The 18,682-nt window shown below is 41.4% G+C and overlaps 1 protein-coding gene across 3 annotated transcripts in view; it reads right to left on the bottom strand.

Annotated features, from left to right (window-relative positions):
- Positions 1-18,682, bottom strand: part of CLCN3 (chloride voltage-gated channel 3) — an 87,526-nt gene that overhangs the window by 46,491 nt on the left and 22,353 nt on the right. The window contains exon 1 of one of the 3 annotated variants that reach the window (XM_068974697.1): positions 1,910-1,988. The exons of the other annotated variants lie outside the window; for them this stretch is intronic. Coding sequence (XP_068830798.1) covers positions 1,910-1,988 — 79 coding nt within the window. Of the gene's footprint in view, positions 1-1,909; positions 1,989-18,682 lie in introns of those variants that run through there. 3 annotated transcript variants of the gene reach the window in all.

Genomic DNA, 18,682 nt, shown 5'->3' with positions numbered 1-18,682 from the left:
ATTTACCATCTCATCTTGACAAAGAACATTAAATTTAATTTACTCTACAAAGGTAATTCCTAATTCCAGTACTCGGTAATTCAGTAAACAGTCACATTTGCTTTACTGATATCCTTCACAATTTTACACTTCGGTTATCTGCCTCTTCACTCTTTCCCAGCCCCAAAAGATCTCTCTGGTCATTGCCATTTTGCCCTCCTAGGGTAGCTGACTCTTTTCTTGATTTATGTTTCTCCACTTCCAGTTCCTCTGTTTGACCCAAGGTCAGAAAAGGTCATAAATTACGGAAAACCTCTTATCCATAGATACTAGGATACTACAGAACAGTCAAGTAAGCCTAATAACCAACTGATTTGTACTACAATGACTCAATGTTACTTCGAAAACACTGGCTTAGGTTAGCTGGGAAAGGTCTCCTCAAGGGATTAGGAACCCATCTGCGATGCCAACAGTGGAAGAGACTTAGACTTTAGGCAAGATTTCTAAAGGACTATTTGTGAAAACATAATAGAAACAAAAAGCTTCTATTTCAGTAATAACCATATCAGGAACCATGCCTACTTGCACATAAGCTTTGGCTGACTTCTTATTTCTTGCATATCTTATACAGAGGTGAGGTCTACACCTAAGCTGTGGTAAGACTGTCAAGCCTATCACAGGGAATTTAAATTTCCCAATCACATGTCTCCTGGTTTATTATAAATTATAAATCAACAAATGGATGTTGAAACAGCTCAAAGAAAACACAGTTTAATTGCTGATTAGCAAATACTGTGACAGTTGAGCAGTCACATTCATTCACATTCCTTCCTGTTTAAAGAAAATTCCTACCAGAAAAGGGATGATGAGACCATAGGAAAAAGGAGAGCAGGAGGAACATGTTAGAACTGGAAAAACAATCCCAATAATTCCAGGAGCAAAGACCATGAGAAAATTTAATTTTCTTCTTTATGCTTTTAGGTATTTCCCCAAATGTTCTAAAATAATTTATATATGTATATAAATATGTATATACACACATATACATACTTTACTAAAGAGGTAACTAAGAGTAAAGTACAATATATGTAACATGATCTTCATTTTCTCAAGCATGCTTTTATTAACAACAGAATACCACAGGATATTACAACTGTTCAGAGCCTAAAATATTGTCTAGAAGATACAATTCAAAGCACTTGTTAAATATATTACCTTTTTTTAATCCTAATGGAACTTAATACCATAAGAAGATGTTATCAGAATAAAAACTATATTTTAAATAAAAGAGGCTAAATGCGCTCAGGAAAATAATGACTTCCTTACTTTAAAAAGTTAAGTTTATAATATGAAGTTTATAAATTCAAAGTCATCTAGCTCAGAGATTTTTCTTGAGGTTCAATTTTTTTTTCTAAAACTGCCTATTTTTAGAACAATCAGTTTAAGAAAAATGAAAAAAGGGCAGTTTAATTAACATGTAATCCGTTCTGGCAGTGCCTGCCGAAAAAGATTTACATGAATGCTGGGCGCTTTTCTGGTTTTTACAAACTACTATTATTTTTTCTGATGTGTGAAAATGATTCCATATGTTGGTATCATTCCATTAATTTCTACCAGATACCTACGGAAGACAATGTAGTCACTCAGCTGAAAGCACACTAAATAAAAAATATTGACATGAAAATGTGTTCCTCTTTAAGCAGGTAGAGCTTCTCCTAGGAACTGACTTCGGGGTGCAGAGCTCCACGGTAAGCGACAGCAGCTGAAACCCAGTGGCACCTGAATTGAGGAGGAGTAGCACCGCCGCCCGCGCCCCGCGACGGGACCTGTGCGCGCAGTGACCGCGGCCGCGCTGCGCACGGAGGGAACCGCCGACCAGGACCTCCATCGGCCTCACTGCGGCCGGGACCAGCCCCACAGCCCGCGTTACCTCGCTTGTGCAGCTCCCGCAGGGGGATGCAGTCTCCGCCCCCGTCGTAGGGCAGGTAGGGGTCGGAGGCAGCGTCCATGGCCGATGTCCGCAGCAAGAAGCCGAGGGAAAGCTCGCGAGCTCACCGCCCGCGCGCGCCCCGGAACCCCGCCGCAGCAGGTTGGGTAGTCGCCATGCCCGACCTGTCGGCGCGCGCAGCCTCGCGGGCTGACGTCACCCAGGCGCCACGGTTGCCAGGGCGACGGGCTCGCCTCCCCATCAATCAGGCCCCGCTACGTGTGATGGTGACTAAGCCCAGGGGTGACAGACCAAACAGCCTCCACAGCAATGGGGCAACTACAGCAAGGCGACAGAAACCTACTTCTCGATTTCTCAATACAGAGCTGTGCAAATAAATTATGCGTGTACACAAGGAATGAACCTTTTCATTCCCAATGTAGGTAAGTGGGAATGACACGCTAAAAAGGCCACGCGATTTTACCGTATAAATACACAAATTTATATGTAGCCACGTCACGTGAATCATAAAGATAAAGAAACAGAAGATACCAAAGTCTTCAAGACATTTGGCTTTAAAGCCTATTCTTAAGTATCTAAATTGTACTCTGGCTTCAAAAATTCAGTAACTGGACCATTACTAATCCCCTTCAGCAGCCGCCTTCCTTCAGGAACCAGCTAGTTAAGAAAGACATCGAGGTTTAAGAAACTTAATATCCTAGGTAACTTTGCTAGTTGTCAAACTATCCAAAAAGAGACTTACTAGGTGGGAGATTTTCCTCTCTCCTGACTTCTACTTTTCCTACCTCACAAAGATTTTCGGTGTGCTTTGAAAAGGTGGGGGGGGGGGGCTTTAGTGAAGTATGTCTTAACGTGTACTTTAATGGTCTCTTTGCTAGACATTTTATGAAATTTAGAAATAAGGGAACTCAGGCTACAGAACGTTTCAAAATGTATCATTTTTATTTTCAAAAAGTATCGTTTTTATTTTTCGCTGTATGACCAAGTTGTAAATCAGGACAAACAGGTTAAGAGAGTGCCCCCAAATACCAGGAAAACTTGCAGAGAACTTTTCATCTTATAAAAAGGCAGGGAAGAACATAAGTAGTATAAAACTAAATTACTTATAAATGCCATATAGAATGCATTTTTTAAAAAGTCTTTTAAGAGTAGAACTTAACATACCCAAGTATGTTTCATTTCAAACTGTAATTCCAAAAGAAAAAAAAGCTGATGCTCATTTAAGCTGCGTTCAAATTTTTACAGCTGCCTCTCAGGTGATTCCTCCCCAGACTACAAGATTCTTTTTCTGAAATAGCTATGATGGGGCAATGCCACTTAACAAAAATTCATTAGAAGCTGTTCCACAGAGCTCAGGGGTTTTGTAAAATATGTTTTTGTAAGCACTGAATGTGCCAACCCTAAGGTCTACTCCAATTCAATGATTTTATATGAGAACTGCAGGCAAGAGAAGGAAAGAAAGGACTCAGATGACAGTACAGAGAAGAGAGATAATCAGCTTGTCTAGTTGTTGCTCATTCGCTCAGTCCTATCTGACTCTCTGCAACCCTGTGGACTGCAGCATGCCAGGCTTCCCTGTCCTTCACTATCTCCCAAAGCTTGCTCAAACTTGTGTCCACTGAGTTGGTGATTCCATCCAACCATCTCATCCTCTGTCGTCCCCTTCTCCTCCTGCCTTCAATCTTTCCCAGCATCAGGGTCTCTTCCAATGAGCTGGCTCTTTGCATTAGGTGGCCAAAGTATTGGAGCTTCAGCTTTAGCATCTGTCCTTCCAATGAATATTCAAGGTTGATTTCCTTTACAATTGATTGGTTTCATCTCTTTTCTGTCCAGGGGACTCTCAAGAGTCTTCTCCAGGACCAGAGTTCAAAAGCATCCATTCTTTGGTGCTCAGCCTTTTTCACTGTTCAGCTCTCACATCCGTACATGACTACTGGAAAAACCATTTGTCTAGTACATCTTAGTTATTAGTAGTGATCTGGGAACTTTTTAAAAGTTAGATTAAATCAGTTTTTTTTATTTCAAAAAGTTTGAACCTCAAAAGACATACCTTCTTATAAAACCCCACCTGGGATTTGTGAGTAAAAGGGTTCTGGGGAGGGAATATAGACAAGTTACTGCCACAGGAATGTTCTCTCTAATTGTCTCTGGTTCTGGTATTAGCATTTATGATATGACTGTGGGTGGCTTTTTCTGTTTTCTTCGTATTTTCTTGGAAATGATTTTTTTTTTCCTTTTTTCCACATGGAGAAAGGCATGAGAGCCCAGCCCACCCACCACCCCTCTTCCCCTCCACAATCCTGTCCTGTCCCAGCCCCCAACGTCTGAAATGATGTTTTTAAACAAGGAAATCTAACTTTTAAACAAAGACCCAACTTTGCTAAATTAACCAAGAGTAAATTTGGTCCTTTTTGGTACTTTGGTATGTCAAGTTCTACTATTACAAGACTTTTAAAAATGCATTCTATATGACATTTAGAAATAATTTCATTTTATACTACTTATATTCTTCCCTGCCTTTTTATAAGATGAAAAGCTATCTACAAGTTTTCCTGGTACTTGGAGGCATTCTCTTCATCTGTTTGTCCTGATCTACAACTTGGTCACACAGGAAAACTAAAAATGACAGCTAGCCAGCACTAACTAAAGGGGGAGGAACACTTTCCCTGTAAAATACACTGACGGCGTTGCATAGGAAACATTCTTGTAGCCTGAGTAAAATGAGTATTTTTAAAGAACAGTGTCTTTCTGTATGTAGGCACGTTTGTATTATATGCAGTATACCTGTATAGAGTGAAGTTTAGCATGAGACGCAGTAGACTGAACTGCCGCCACTCAGGAGAGAATGAGAGGGGAGTGGCGAGGCTGATGGTACATTCAGTTTCTACTGTATATAGCTCTACATTGTTGACAATTTTAAAAACAAATACATTACTCATTAATTTTGAAATAAATCTTTTAAAATAATCTGGAAATTTAAAGAATTTCAGAAGAAAACAAATTTCTTATGCTGACGGGGTCCACGGCTGCCACATTCTCTTCCAGTAAAAGCATTATTTAGGCTCAGGTGCTTTCTAATTATACTTTAGGAGAAAGGACAAGGTAAACTGGAAGGTGTGGCCAGAGGACTTCGACACAGGTTAGGTACTATCAGACTAAGAACCTAAATTACAGTGAAAGAGAGAAGACACGTTCAAGAATTCCAAGGCACTGGGGTGGGGTGGGGGGATACCTAGATCACCTACAAATTGGCACTTGCCATCTGCCTCTACGTGAGATCAAATCCTGAGCCGCTGCAGTTGCTGACCTTCAACACCCCCTGAAAAGAGTTCAGGGTAGAGAGCAGGAACGGAGCACTCCGTGCTCTGGGAAAACTGGCAGGACAGGTCTTCAGAGAGTTAGGTATTTTCAGAAGCCAATTTTATGAGCCCATTTCTTGCATCTCTTCTTATCTAGAAAAGCACTGAAATCCTCCATGGTGACCTCTGCTCCTCATGACTAGCCATGAGCCCGCTGATGATCCTCACCGATCCTCCCACCCTTACCACCACAATAACATACTGACCTCCCCACCTCCCACCTCTTTGGAGCAGTTTCTCAGAGCTATCTGAGGTGCTGTCTCCCTGAGTATAGTCATCATTTTAACCCAAATTAAGTTTAACCCACAATTCTCACACTGTGCATTTCAAGTCGACACTCAGGACGAAACCTCTGAAGAATCAAAACCAAGAATTGGCAGCACATAAAAGGACTTAAAACTTCAAAGGGGGAAGGTGTCTCTACTTCCAAATGCACCCTGATTCTACCCTCAAACTGATGTGGGAGTCTGGAGGTGTGTGAATCAGGGAGGCAGGCATACACAGGATAGTGTATAACCATACACTGTAACTACACATATATAGCTATATATAATCTTTCAGCTCTTCCTAACCCACAGGACCCAAAAAATCTACATTAGAAGTACTTTAAAAATAAAAGTATTTTTTCCCTTTAGATCTAACTACCAATTTACCGGAAACAAAAAAACATAGAAACATGTTAAATGAGAGCTCAGGAACACAATTAGGAAAACCCAAAATGGGAAACAAATGACCAGATTTCTTCATCAACAAATGAATGATAAAACAAACAACAACAACAAAAAATAACAGGGGCAGTGGGGAGGGACCTGTAGAAATTTTTTAAAAAGATTTAAAGGATTTATCAACCAGTTTCAATGTAACAATTGGGAAAATGTGAAATACAAAAGATCACTGATTATAAGGAATTATTTATTTTTTAGATGTAGTAGCCTTTAAAAGAAACATCTTTTAGACATACATAATGCAATATATACAGAAAAACAACCACCACTACCTAGAGCTGAACAGTAGTTAAAACAGACCTCAGTGCAGAAGTTGGCTCAGTTTTCCACTACTAACCAATGATATGACTATATCATCAAGACATCACAAATAAGTCATTAGAATTAGTAAGAGTTAAAGTGGATAAATTTTTAAAAATCAATATTCAGCAAACAACTGAACTTCAAAATATACCAGCAGTTAGTTAGCATGTTAAATTTTAAAATAAAAATTGCATTAAATAGCAATAGCATTTAAAAATTACCTAGAAACAAGTGTAATAAAGAATGAAGACAAAAGTCAATAGGAAAACTAAAGGCATTTAAAAAGACACGTATATGGAGAAGTATATCATGTTCATGAACTGAAAGATTCAAACTGATCTACAGACTTAATAAAATGACAGTCAAAATCCCAACAGGAACTAACAACACTGTGTATCAACTATACTTTATTAAAAAAAAGACTTTTTTGTGGCAAACTCTGCTAAAACTTACATGGAGATAAAAAGGCCTGGGAATAGTTAAGACACTCTTAAAGAACAGGGGAGACTTGCTTTATTTACCAGGCACTGAGACTATTTATAGACTTATAGTGATTTAAACAGAGTGCTTTTGACACAAAGCTATGAAAATAACCAAAAGTACATAATAGGGCGTCTAGAAATAGACCCTCGTTTATATATGCCTGCTGATATGTAGCGAAGGTGGCACTATAAAAGACTGTGAAAACGATGGTTTTCTTAAATCAGTGGTACTTGGACCACTGGCTATATCCATGAAAAAATAATTATATACACCCTAATCCACACACATTTACAAAAATTGCTCAGATGATTATAGACCTGAATGTGGAAGGCCAATGAAGCTCTCACAAAATAACAGGGAGAAATATCTTCATGACCTAAGGGCTGGGAAATTTTTCATCAAGACACAAAAACCATTAGTCATAACACAAAACATTATTATCCAAGACCATATTATAATTAAGAACATCTGATGAACAGGGTCTGTCCATTAGGAGAATGTATCCCACCAAAATGTATACAAAGAGAAATAATCACCAGTGTGGTGGCATCTGGAGGTGGGGCATTTGGGAGATGATTAGGTCACGAGGGTGAAGCCCTCATGAATGGGATTAGTGTCCTTTTAACAGAGCTCCCTGGAGGACACAGAGAAGATGGCAGACCAGGAACCACAAGCGGCCCCTCTTCACCAGACATGGAGTCTGCTGGCCTCTAGAGCTGTGGGAGATTAATGCACACTGTTAGAGCCACCACCCAGCCTGTGCTATTTCTGTTAGAGCAGGCCAGACAAAGACAGAGAATGAGACACCACCCACAGAATAAAGGATACTTACACTCATGTAATGGGAAGCCTGTATATAGAAAATGACTAATGTTTACATATCTCTAAGACACACAGGTCAATAGAAAAATCAGCAAATGACTTGAATAGGTACTTCAAAAAATTTTTTTGAAATAGTCCATCAGCATGAAAAATGTGCCAAGGAAATGCAAATTAAAGCCACAATCAGAATCCATGACACAGTCAGCAGATGGACAACAGCAAAAGTCAGACAACACCAAGCAGTTGGTGAAGGTGGAGCTGTCACACATGCTCACCTGAGTGTAAACTGAATCAACACTATAAAAAATAAAGCCTACAACCCGACAAGTCACACCCAGGCCAATGAAACTTGTGCACACACCCACCAGGATACACGGATCGTATTGAAAACAGCAGTGTCTGCACCCACCAGAAACAGTTAAGAACCAGCAGCTCCATCAGTAGCGGAATGAATATCTATACTGTGGTATATGGACAAACAAGAGTGACATGGTCTAGAGCAACGTCACAACAGCTACTCCCTGCCACAAAGAAGAGTCTTGAAAATCATGCTTTGTAAAAGCAAGAATCAAAGGAATATGTACTGTATGATTCAATTTATTTAATCTTCAAAAGCAGGGCATGCTACGTGATAATCCCAATGATACACATCTAGATGATCAAACCATAAGGAAAGCAACAAAGTGACCAGACAGAGAGATAACAGTATATATCTCTAGGGAGGGGGAAAGGCTGTGGTCAGGAAGCTGCTGGAGTGCAGTCATGCTTATTTTCTTAATCTGAGCAGGTTGCGAAAGTGCTTGCTGTGTAGTAACTCGTCCTGTACAAGTATGCTTTATGCATCTTTATGGCAACCCTCCAGTACTCTTGCCTGGAGAATCCCATGGAGGGAGAGCTAGGCTACAGTCCGTGGGGTCACAAAAAGTCGGACACGACTGAGCAACTTCACTTTCACTTTCATGATGTGTGTTATACGTCACAATTCAAAAGTCTTTGAGTTAGAAATTCATCCTGCCATCTCTGAGTCTATTAGCATTTAGTGTGAATTTATTATTCTTTTTTCTTCCCTATCCTAACCCCCTCTAGTCGAATCTTATTTACAGTCTCAAACAAGTTACAAGTAACAGGTTCATAATAATCTACACTGACAGGTTCATAATAATCTATTCTGACTTTCATTTGTTCTAAGCATAGATTCTTCCAAGGAATTTCCTCTAAATGCTAGTGTTTTAGAACTGTTTAAACAAGTCCACTGATTCCCTATGATTTTAGGTATTAATATTTACCTCAACGGATGATTTTATAGGTTTACTTCATAACTTCTGAAGCCTTTTTCAATTCTTAACTGGAACCACTGCACAAAACAGGATTTAACTGACTGTTTTCTCAGTTCTCCCAAGAACAGTTCATAAGTAATGGTCTCCATGCACAGAGCAATAATTCATTATATCATGACATTAGGGTAAGGAGGTAGAGTATAATACTAAACAATTATTTACTGACCTAGTAATTTCAGTTAACTTTCTATGGACTTCTTTCTGTAGAACAATTAACAATAATTACAGGTGACATCTGAGGGAAATATCATCAGGTTCTATAGATGGTAATCAAAACTAAGCTCACATCTTCCCAATGATCTTTCTGAGAATATCCAACCACCATTTGATTGCCATTGGTATAATAGACTAATTTCATTAAGGCATCCCTTTACCAGACCAACTTCTTTTTCCTAGTTTGTTAGTAACATCTTGAATTACAGCATTTCATAAACTTAGTATGGGTTAGCTCTCCCTAAACACATGCCCTACACATAAATTCACATAAATTCAGGAAGTCCCCTACTCCGCATATATTAGGTAGGAGATACAGGTACAGAGAAAATTTACAAGTCAGTTGGCAACAGCATCTGAAGGGTGTCATATGTATTAAGAACATGACAGTGCTTAGAATAAGTATCAGATGAACCCTAGAATTATTTGCTCATTTCTAAAAATAATTCTGAGCAGAGTGTTTGAAAGAGTTTTGACCTTCTCCCGACAGAAAGCCATTAAATGATAGTGGCCTTGTTTTATTGTTAACTTTAAGAATTTCTAAAAACCCTTTTACTGAGGACTCATGATATAGCCATTTCATGTTCTTTTAAAGGGCTCAGCTTATGTTGCCAAATTCAACTTTAAAGGCAAATGCCTCACTCATTAGAACAATGCCACCAATGTTATTGGGAGATGCCAGATGAAACTAAAATCAACTTGTCACCTGCTGAAGACCTCATGCACAAACAACCTCTGAAAAGCTGTAGCATAGTCAAATTATTCTAACTCAAAATACATTTCTTAGATTTCTGAGCTGTACCATAATCTTAAACCATCAGTAATTTGTTTCTGCTTACAAATTGCCGGGCGAGGATATCGAGTTTACTAAAAAATTACTGTTGCATTATGTTATTAACGTGTTTTACCTGCAGCTGACACCAAATAAATTTCATTATTCTTATTCACAGAAACTGTCCAACTCCAACCATCTTAGCAGCATTTAGACTTTTTAGCAACAATTCTACCATCCATTTTCAAAATGTATTCACTACACATTAACTAATGTTAATAAATGCCTTTCTCCCAATAATTTTTTTTCCAGGAATTTAGAACACATTCATGTATTCAAATATGATGCAGCCATTAAAGCTAAGGTATGCTTTTGTAACATAAGGCAATGTTTTTAATATTAACTGAAAAAGGTCCCAGGTTCCACCTTGTACATGGCACTACCAGCTTCACATGCTGATAACACAGAACTCTCCCCTTCACTCCCAGCCCCCATCCCGGCAGCACATCTGGCCTGATTCACCTGGGATTCTCTATTGACTCCATCCGCTCTGCAGGTCACTCTGCCCATCAGAGAGCCCATCACCTCCCTTCTGACCGACGACACTCACCTCCCTGCTCTCACTACCTTCCAATCCACATGGTAGCTGAACAATCTTCTAAAATTAGTATCACCATACGACTCCCCCATCACTCTTTAGGAAAAAGGGCCAACACCTTAAAATGCAGAATTTCAATCTTGCTTAACTACCCCTCCAGTCACAGTCCCTTCCCACTCTAGCCCCTAACTCCATCCTCCCCAAGGATCTCCCAACTGTACCCACACTTGTACCCCAACTCCCAGCACCCCACTCCTTGCCCCCATCACCTGCTCAACTCATTTTTCAGTTCTCACCTCCAATGAGCATCTTAGATTCCCTCACTGATATGTCCTCACACCCATACTGCTTCTTTACAGCATTTACCATAACACCACTGTCATTGATTCCTGTGGGATTATTATTTATTTCAGTGGCACTTTCTCTCTCAGCAGAGCCCAGACTCCATGAGAGAGACTCACATCACTCTTGTTCACTGCTCCCTCTCCAGCACCTAGCATGGTGCCTGGCCCATAAAGGAGCCTAACAATTACTTGCCGGATGGAAAATACATAGAAGTCAGTCTAGAAAAAAATACACCAAAACTGTAAGTTACCTATGGGTAGCAGGATTATGAGCGATCTTAAATTTAGCATGTTTAATTTCTATCAATCACATTTTCTACAATAAGCACACTTTGCTTTTATTATTTATAAGTTAATGCTTTTGGACTCATTTTTTTAAATAAATGGTACTTTGGACTAATTCTAGATGTGTAAGACAGTGGCAAAGACTGTACAAAGAGGTGCTGAGTATCTCTCACTCAGCTTCCCAGACTACTATCCCAAATATTAATTCCCAGTTAATGTCCTATGTGGGCTTCCCTCATAGCTCAGTTGGTAAAGAATCTTCCTGCAATGCAGGAGACCCTGGTTTGATTCCTAAGTAGGGAAGATCCACTGGAGAAGGGATAGGCTACCCACTGCAATATTCTTGGGCTTCCCTTGTGGCTCAGCTGGTACAGAATCTGATTGCAATGCGGGAGACCTGGACTCAATCCCTGGGTTGGGAAGATCCCCTGGAGAAGGGAAAGGTTACCCACTTTAGTATTCTGGCCTGGAGAGTTCCATGGACTGGATAGTCCATGGGGTTGCAAAGAGTCGGACACGACTGAACAACTTTCCCTTTCCCTTCACTTTCACAATGTCCTGTGTGTCCAGGGCATGTTTTTCTCCGCTAAGAAACTGACATCAGCACACTTCCACTAAGAAAAGCCCAGACATTCTCTGGCTTCGCAAGCCTCTGCCACTGTCCTCTCTCTACCCCAGGGTCCCATCCAGGACACCACGCTGCATTTAGGCAATGCGTCTCTCAACTCGTCTGGTCTTGACGGTTTCTCAGTCTCTCCTTCTTTGTCATGACCTTGTTCCCATGAGTCTGGCTTTGTCTACAGTTCCTCCTGTGCTTAGACTGCAGTTATTAAGTCTTTGGAAAGAGTATCACCAAGGCAAGTGGCCTTCTCGTCACATGCTGGGGGTACGCGATGTCCATGCGGCCTCACTGGCAGTGGCACCCCCAGTATCTGATATGATGGTGCTGGCCAGCTCCCTCCACTGCGGAGTTCCTAGTGTCCCAGGCTCTAGTCTTGGGAGGTCAGCCGCCACATCCAGCCCATCATCAAGGGAGGAGGGAGGAAGGCAGCTCCTCCTCCTCAAGGGTTGGGACAGCTACAGAAGTTATCCAGACTTGTCTTTTCTCTCCCACTTGTAAAATGTTCAGTCATTTATATCAGTTCCTATCATTTACGTCACATAAATGAACTCGTTTATATTGATCTTACACTTTGGATATAATCCAGCTCTACCTTATTTTTGTGCTCAGGTGGTTCCAGGTTTGGCCACACGGTGCTCTCTCAGGCTCCTTGCAGTGTTCCTTTGACCATCTTGATCTTTTTGTTTCTAAGCATTTCCTTCTTTCTCATACTACACCCCTTGTATCTTCCCTAACCCCTTGTATCTTCCCTAACCCCAGGTCTAGAATCAGCACTTCTCCAAGGCAACCTGAGTCATCGCTAAACCCTGCAGTTAACTGTATGAGATTATTATGAATCCAGGATAACCTATGTGAATGTCATGATGTAATCTGTTTGACTAAGTACAGATAACCTTTGAGAACCCAGGCCAAAACTGCCACAAAGGACTCACATGTTGTAACAGTAACATTTCTACAATTTCTTCTAACTATATTGTTCTATTTTGTTTCCAAGATTAATCTGAGTTGGGTGAGTAGACTAGATAATTCACATTCATTTTTTAGATAAGAAAGATGAGAAACAGAGGTGCTGACAGGACTAACTCCAGGGTGCTGGATATAACGTAGCCTACCTCTTCTATCCTGTGCCTTTTCCCTCCTGATGACTCTTCATTTGGGGCCCCCGTGTGATACGGTTGTGACAACGTGGGTGTATGACAGTTCCTGCCACTCCACTGGAGCCATATGTATCCAGTTAAACCAAAACTTTTCTCAATACATCTATATTAGTTCAATAAATAAAAAAGGAAAAAACAAGACTCCTAAACATTATAAAGTAAACCTAGCTAATATGTTAAACAGGAAGAATATTTTATAAAGCAGTAAACTTTTAACAAGCTTCTACTGGATGTATGCCAATATATTAGACATTTTGAGAAGGGAGACTAATATCCCAATGCCACAAAGTTTAGAAATAAAGAAAATAAGATTTCTCATTGAGAGTTAAGAAATGCCATTAGTACATAATGGATCAGCCCTAAACAGAGCAAAGCAGACAGAAAAACAAAGGATAAATATACTAAAAGATGGCAAGCTTAGTCCAGGAAAAAGGCAAGCTACAACCAAAATAAATAGGAAAAGCCAAGAAAGCAAACACACAACAGAAGCAACGTAGCTCATGACCAGGAGGGTCCAACCCACACCTGAGATCAGGGAAGGCTTTCCAGGGGCGGGAGGTAAAACCTGAGGAGCAATGCACAGGTAATGACAGGTGTTACAGGCAGAGGAAAGGTGTGCAAAGACCTGGAGCTAAGCCAGCCAGGCACAAGCTCAACTCTTAACATTCACAAGGCCCAGCGAGAGAGCATCACAGAATGTTTGCCATATGGCTAAACATTTCAGTTATAAAGCAAGTTAAACTGTTCAGAAAACACTTTCGATCTTTCTATATGGACAAATACACCTTACAGTCAGTTGGAAGTTTTGGCTCAGTTTTATAAATCTGCAGACAAATTGGTGACAATTTGCAAAACACTGGAAAGCATTAAAAAGGGGCTTCCCTGGTGGTTCAATGGTAAAGAATCTTCCTGTTAATGCAGGAGACGCAGGTTTGATCCCTGATCCGGGAAGATCCCACACACCACAGTGAAACTCAGCCAGCACTGCAACTACTGAAGCCTACACACCTAGGGAAAGCGTGTGCTCCACAGTAAGGGGCATCACCACAGTGGGAAACCTACACCGTCCCAGCTAGAGCCCCCGCAGCAATAAAGACTCAGCACAGCCAAACACACATACACACACAAATAACGGTGAAAGCATTAAAAAAGATTCCATCATCCAGAGGAAAATCACTAGTTTGGTGCGTCTCCCACCAAATGTGTGCAGGGTGTGTGTACATGTGTGCATTCAGTATTGTGAGAACTGGGATTGTTAGGGGAAGCACACTGATTGAAACCACCCACCCTGGCCAGGCACCATAGTAACCATTTGCATGAGGTGTTTTATGACAGGAGATCCTGATAAGGAACAGGGAACTAATAAGCCACCACCAACTGGAAGAGTTCGGGAAGGGTCGAAAGGAGACACCACATGTCTGTCCACTTCCCAGAATCCCTCTCGCTAGCATCCATCTCAGCTGAGCAACGTGTGCGCCACCAGAAAACACTGTGAATTAGAGTGATTGGCCAAAGACCACCCGGAAACTAATCCCATCACCATAAAACCTGAGACTTCCAGCCACATGGCAGAGCAGTTCTCCTGGGTTTCGTTACCCTACTGCTCTCCACCCGGGTGCCCTTTCCCAATAAAATCTCTTGCTTTGTCAGCACATGTATCTCCTCAGACAATTCATTTCCGAATGTTAGACAAGAGCCCAGTTCCGGGCCCTGGAAGGGGTCCCCCTTCCTGCAACAGGATCACATTATACATGCAGATTTTGCCATTTTTATATAAGCCCTTCCATTCATACAGCTTATAAAATACCAGACAGCAAGGCTCAGTTCCCCATGTGCATTTAGCAGGTGGCTTATCTCAAGTCAGAACTCCCACAGTGTGGTTACAGAGCCCTGGAGACACCAAGGTCCGCAGCATTTTTTCTGAGATGAGACTTCTGTGCAGGCCACCTACCACAACGGACACAATGCATTCTCTTCCACTTGTGGAAGTCAGAAGTACACAGTCCAGGTGTCTGTGGGGGCGCCCCTCTGGAGGCCTCAAGGGAGAATCACCTCTACGCTGTTCTCAGCTTCCTTCCCTGGCCAGCGGCCCCTTCCCCTTGTTACTGAGTCCAGGCTCACTCTGCTCGCCATGTGACAGGCCAATGAACCTGAGACGAGGTGCTGAGGCAAGGCAGAAACTTTCATCGGGGAGCCAGCAGACCAAGAAGATGGCAGGCTAGTACCTCAAAATAACCATCTCATTTGGGTGTGGAAGCCAGGTTCTTTTATAGATTAGAGAGAAAGAAGCAATGAGGAACTAAAGTCAAAAGGCAGGAACAGGAGATGCACTGGGGAAGTAAAGTGAAAGGGTCTTCAGTCCAGCAAAACATCTTCAAGGGAGCGGCCAGCCTTTGGAAGGGGTGTGTTGTCATCTATTCACAGGTGGGCAGGGACAAACTCTCTCTCCATGAGCTGAACAAAGGCACTTTAGTTTACAGCCAAGCAGAGGGGCAGGGTTCTCCAGGCAAGGCATTGAGTATGAGGAAAGCAAGTCAAAGAAACAGTTTCCAACACGGGGTCAGAACTGGCTTTCTCCCTGCAACTCTCTCAGCTGGCCAGCCTTAGTTTCAGACTCCTCCTTGCGCCTCTTCCATTCAAGGATGCCTGGGATTTCAATGGAGCTACACAGATGATCCAGGATAATGGCTCCATTTCAAGATTCTTTACTTACTCAAATTGCAGAGTCCCTTCTATCATGTAAACAAAAAAGTGAAGTCGCTCAGTTGTGTCCAACTCTTTGCGAACCCATGGACACCAGGCTCCTCCGTCCATGGGATTTTCTAGGCAAGAGTACTGGAGTGGGTTGCCGTTTCCTTCTCCAGGGAACTTCCCGACCCAGGGATCGAACCCAGGTCTCCCACACTGTAAACAGATGCTTTCTGTCTGAGCCACCACTTGATCTTAGCCAAAAGGCCATGTAAAGTAACATATTAACAGGCTCCAGGAATCAATCACAGGGGCAGGGGAGGGAGATTATTCAGCCTCCACAAGACTCTCTTTTTCACTGTATTCATAGCGCAAGAGCCACAAGTAGTAGGTAGTGGCTGGCATTCAGCACAAATCCAAGTAGCACCAGAACCTCCCTGCTGGCTCAATTGGTAAAGAATCCACCTGCAATGCAGGAGACCTGGGTTCGATCCCTGGGTTGGGAAGATCCCCTGGAGAAGGAAAAGGCTACCCACTCCAGTATTCTGCCTGAATTCCATGGACTGTGTAGTCCATAGGGTCGCAAAGAGTCGGACATGACTGAGTGACTTTCACAAGTGGCACCAACAGAGACTGGAGAGCACTGAATTCTCTACCACCACATTACCATTAGACAATAAAACCCTGATTCCCTTACAAATGCCCCTCATGAAACAGCAGAAGTTATTCAGTTTATGAAAGTGCAAATGGAAAGAACACACAAAACCCTTTAGCATAGACTGTTCAGCAATGGTGTCACCTTGAGGAAAAGCAAATATTAAATTTTGGGAAAGGTGTATTCACCAGTGGGGACCTCCAAAATCACTGCAGATGGTGACTGCAGCCATGAAATTAAAAGACGCTTACTCCTTGGAAGGACAGTTATGACCAACCTAGACAGCATATTAAAAAGCAGAGACATTACTTTGCCATCAAAGGTCTGTCTAGTCAAGGCTATGATTTTTCCAGTGGTCATGTATGGATGTAAGAGTTGGTCTATAAAGAAAGCTGAGCACCGAAGAGTTGATGATTTTGAACTATGGTGTTGGAGAAGACCCTTGACAGTCCCTTGAAGATCCAACCAGTCCATCCTAAAGGAGATCAGTCCTGAGTGTTCACTGGAAGGACTGATGTTGAAGCTGAAACTCCAATACTTTGGCCACCTGATGCAAAGAGCTGACTCATTTGAAAATACCAATTCTGGGAAAGGTTGAGGGCAGGAGAAGAAGGGGACAACAGAGGATGAGATGGTTGGATGGCATCACCAACTCAATGGACATAAGTTTGGGTAAACTCCGGGAGTTGGTGATGGATAGGGAGGCCTGGCGTGCTGCAGTCCATGGGGTCACAAAGAGTCGGACATGACTGAGCAACTGAACTGAACCTATATTAAAATTCAATTGAAAAGAAAAAAAAAAAAACCTTGTTAGAGTCCTCAATAATCTTTTAAGAATAGCAAGAGATCTTGAAAACAAAAGATCTGAGGACTACTGCCTTAGGAGACATACTTGAGTAATTAGTCAAAGCCAGGCATTTTGTGGATACGTGAGAGAATGTTTTGTTTTACCTTTTTTCTTTTGAAAATGTCTATGGGTAGCTACTCCCTTTCAAATTTATCATAGCTACAATTATTGTGACCTTGTCACATGGAATATAAGATCTGGACCTTCTGTTCATCTTTTTCTTTTAATTTTATTTTTATTTTTACTTTATTTTACTTTACAATACTGTATTGGTTTTGCCATACATTGACATGAATCCACCACGGGTGTACATGAGTTCCCAATCATGAACCCCCCTCCCACCTCCCATCCCATATCATCTCTCTGGATCATCCCCGTGCCCAGCCCCAAGCATCCTGTATCCTGTATCGAACATAGACTGGCGATTCGTTTCTTACATGATAGTATACATGTTTCAATGCCATTCTCCCAAATTATCCCACCCTCTCCCTCTCCCTCAGAGTCCAAAAGTCCGTTCTACACATCTGTGTCTCCTTTGCTGTCTCACATACAGGGTCATCATTGCCATCTTTCTAAATTCCATATATATGTGTTAGTATACTGTATTGGTGTTTTTCTTTCTGGCTTACTTTATTCTGTATAATCGGCTCCAGTTTCATTCATCTCATTAGAACTGATTCAAATGTTTTCTTTTTAATGGCTGAGTAATACTCCATTGTGTATATGTACCACAGCTTTCTTATCCATTCATCTGCTGATGGACATCTAGGTTGTTTCTATGTCATGGCTATTATAAACAGTGCTGCAATGAACATTGGGGTACACGTGTCTCTTTCAATTCTGGTTTCCTCAGTGTGTATGCCCAGCAGTGGGATTGCTGGGTCATAAGGCAGTTCTATTTGCAATTTTTTAAGGAATCTCCACACTGTTCTCCATAGTGGCTGTACTAGTTTGCATTCCCTCCAAGAGTGTAAGAGGGTTCCCTTTTCTCCACACCCACTCCAGCATTTATTGCTTGCGGATTTTTGGATCGCAGCCATTCTGACTGGTGTGAAATGGTACCTCATTGTGGTCTTGATTTCCATTTCTCTCATAATGAGTGATGTTGAGCATCTTTTCATGTGTTTGTTAGCCATCCGTATGTCTTCTTTGGAGAAATGTCTATTTAGTTCTTTGGCCCATTTTTTGATTGGGTCGTTTATTTTTCTGGAATTGAGCTGCATAAGTTGCTTGTATATTTTCAAGATTAGTTGCTTGTCAGTTGCTTCATTTGCTATTATTTTCTCCCATTCAGAAGGCTGTCTTTTCACCTTGCTTATGGTTTCCTTTGTTGTGCAGAAGCTTTTAAGTTTAATTAGATCCCGTTTGTTTATTTTTGCTTTTATTTCCAGTATTCTGGGAGGTGGATCATAGAGAATCCTGCTGTGATTTATGTCGGAGAGTGTTTTGCCTATGTTCTCCTCTAGGAGTTTTATAGTTTCTGGTCTTACGTTTAGATCTTTAATCCATTTTGAGTTTATTTTTGTGTGTGGTGTTAGAAAGTGA

Source organism: Capricornis sumatraensis, chromosome 6 (assembly GCF_032405125.1).
Source record: "Capricornis sumatraensis isolate serow.1 chromosome 6, serow.2, whole genome shotgun sequence".
Classification (NCBI taxonomy): Eukaryota; Metazoa; Chordata; class Mammalia; order Artiodactyla; family Bovidae; genus Capricornis; species Capricornis sumatraensis.
This window is presented reverse-complemented; position numbering and strand designations above follow the sequence as displayed.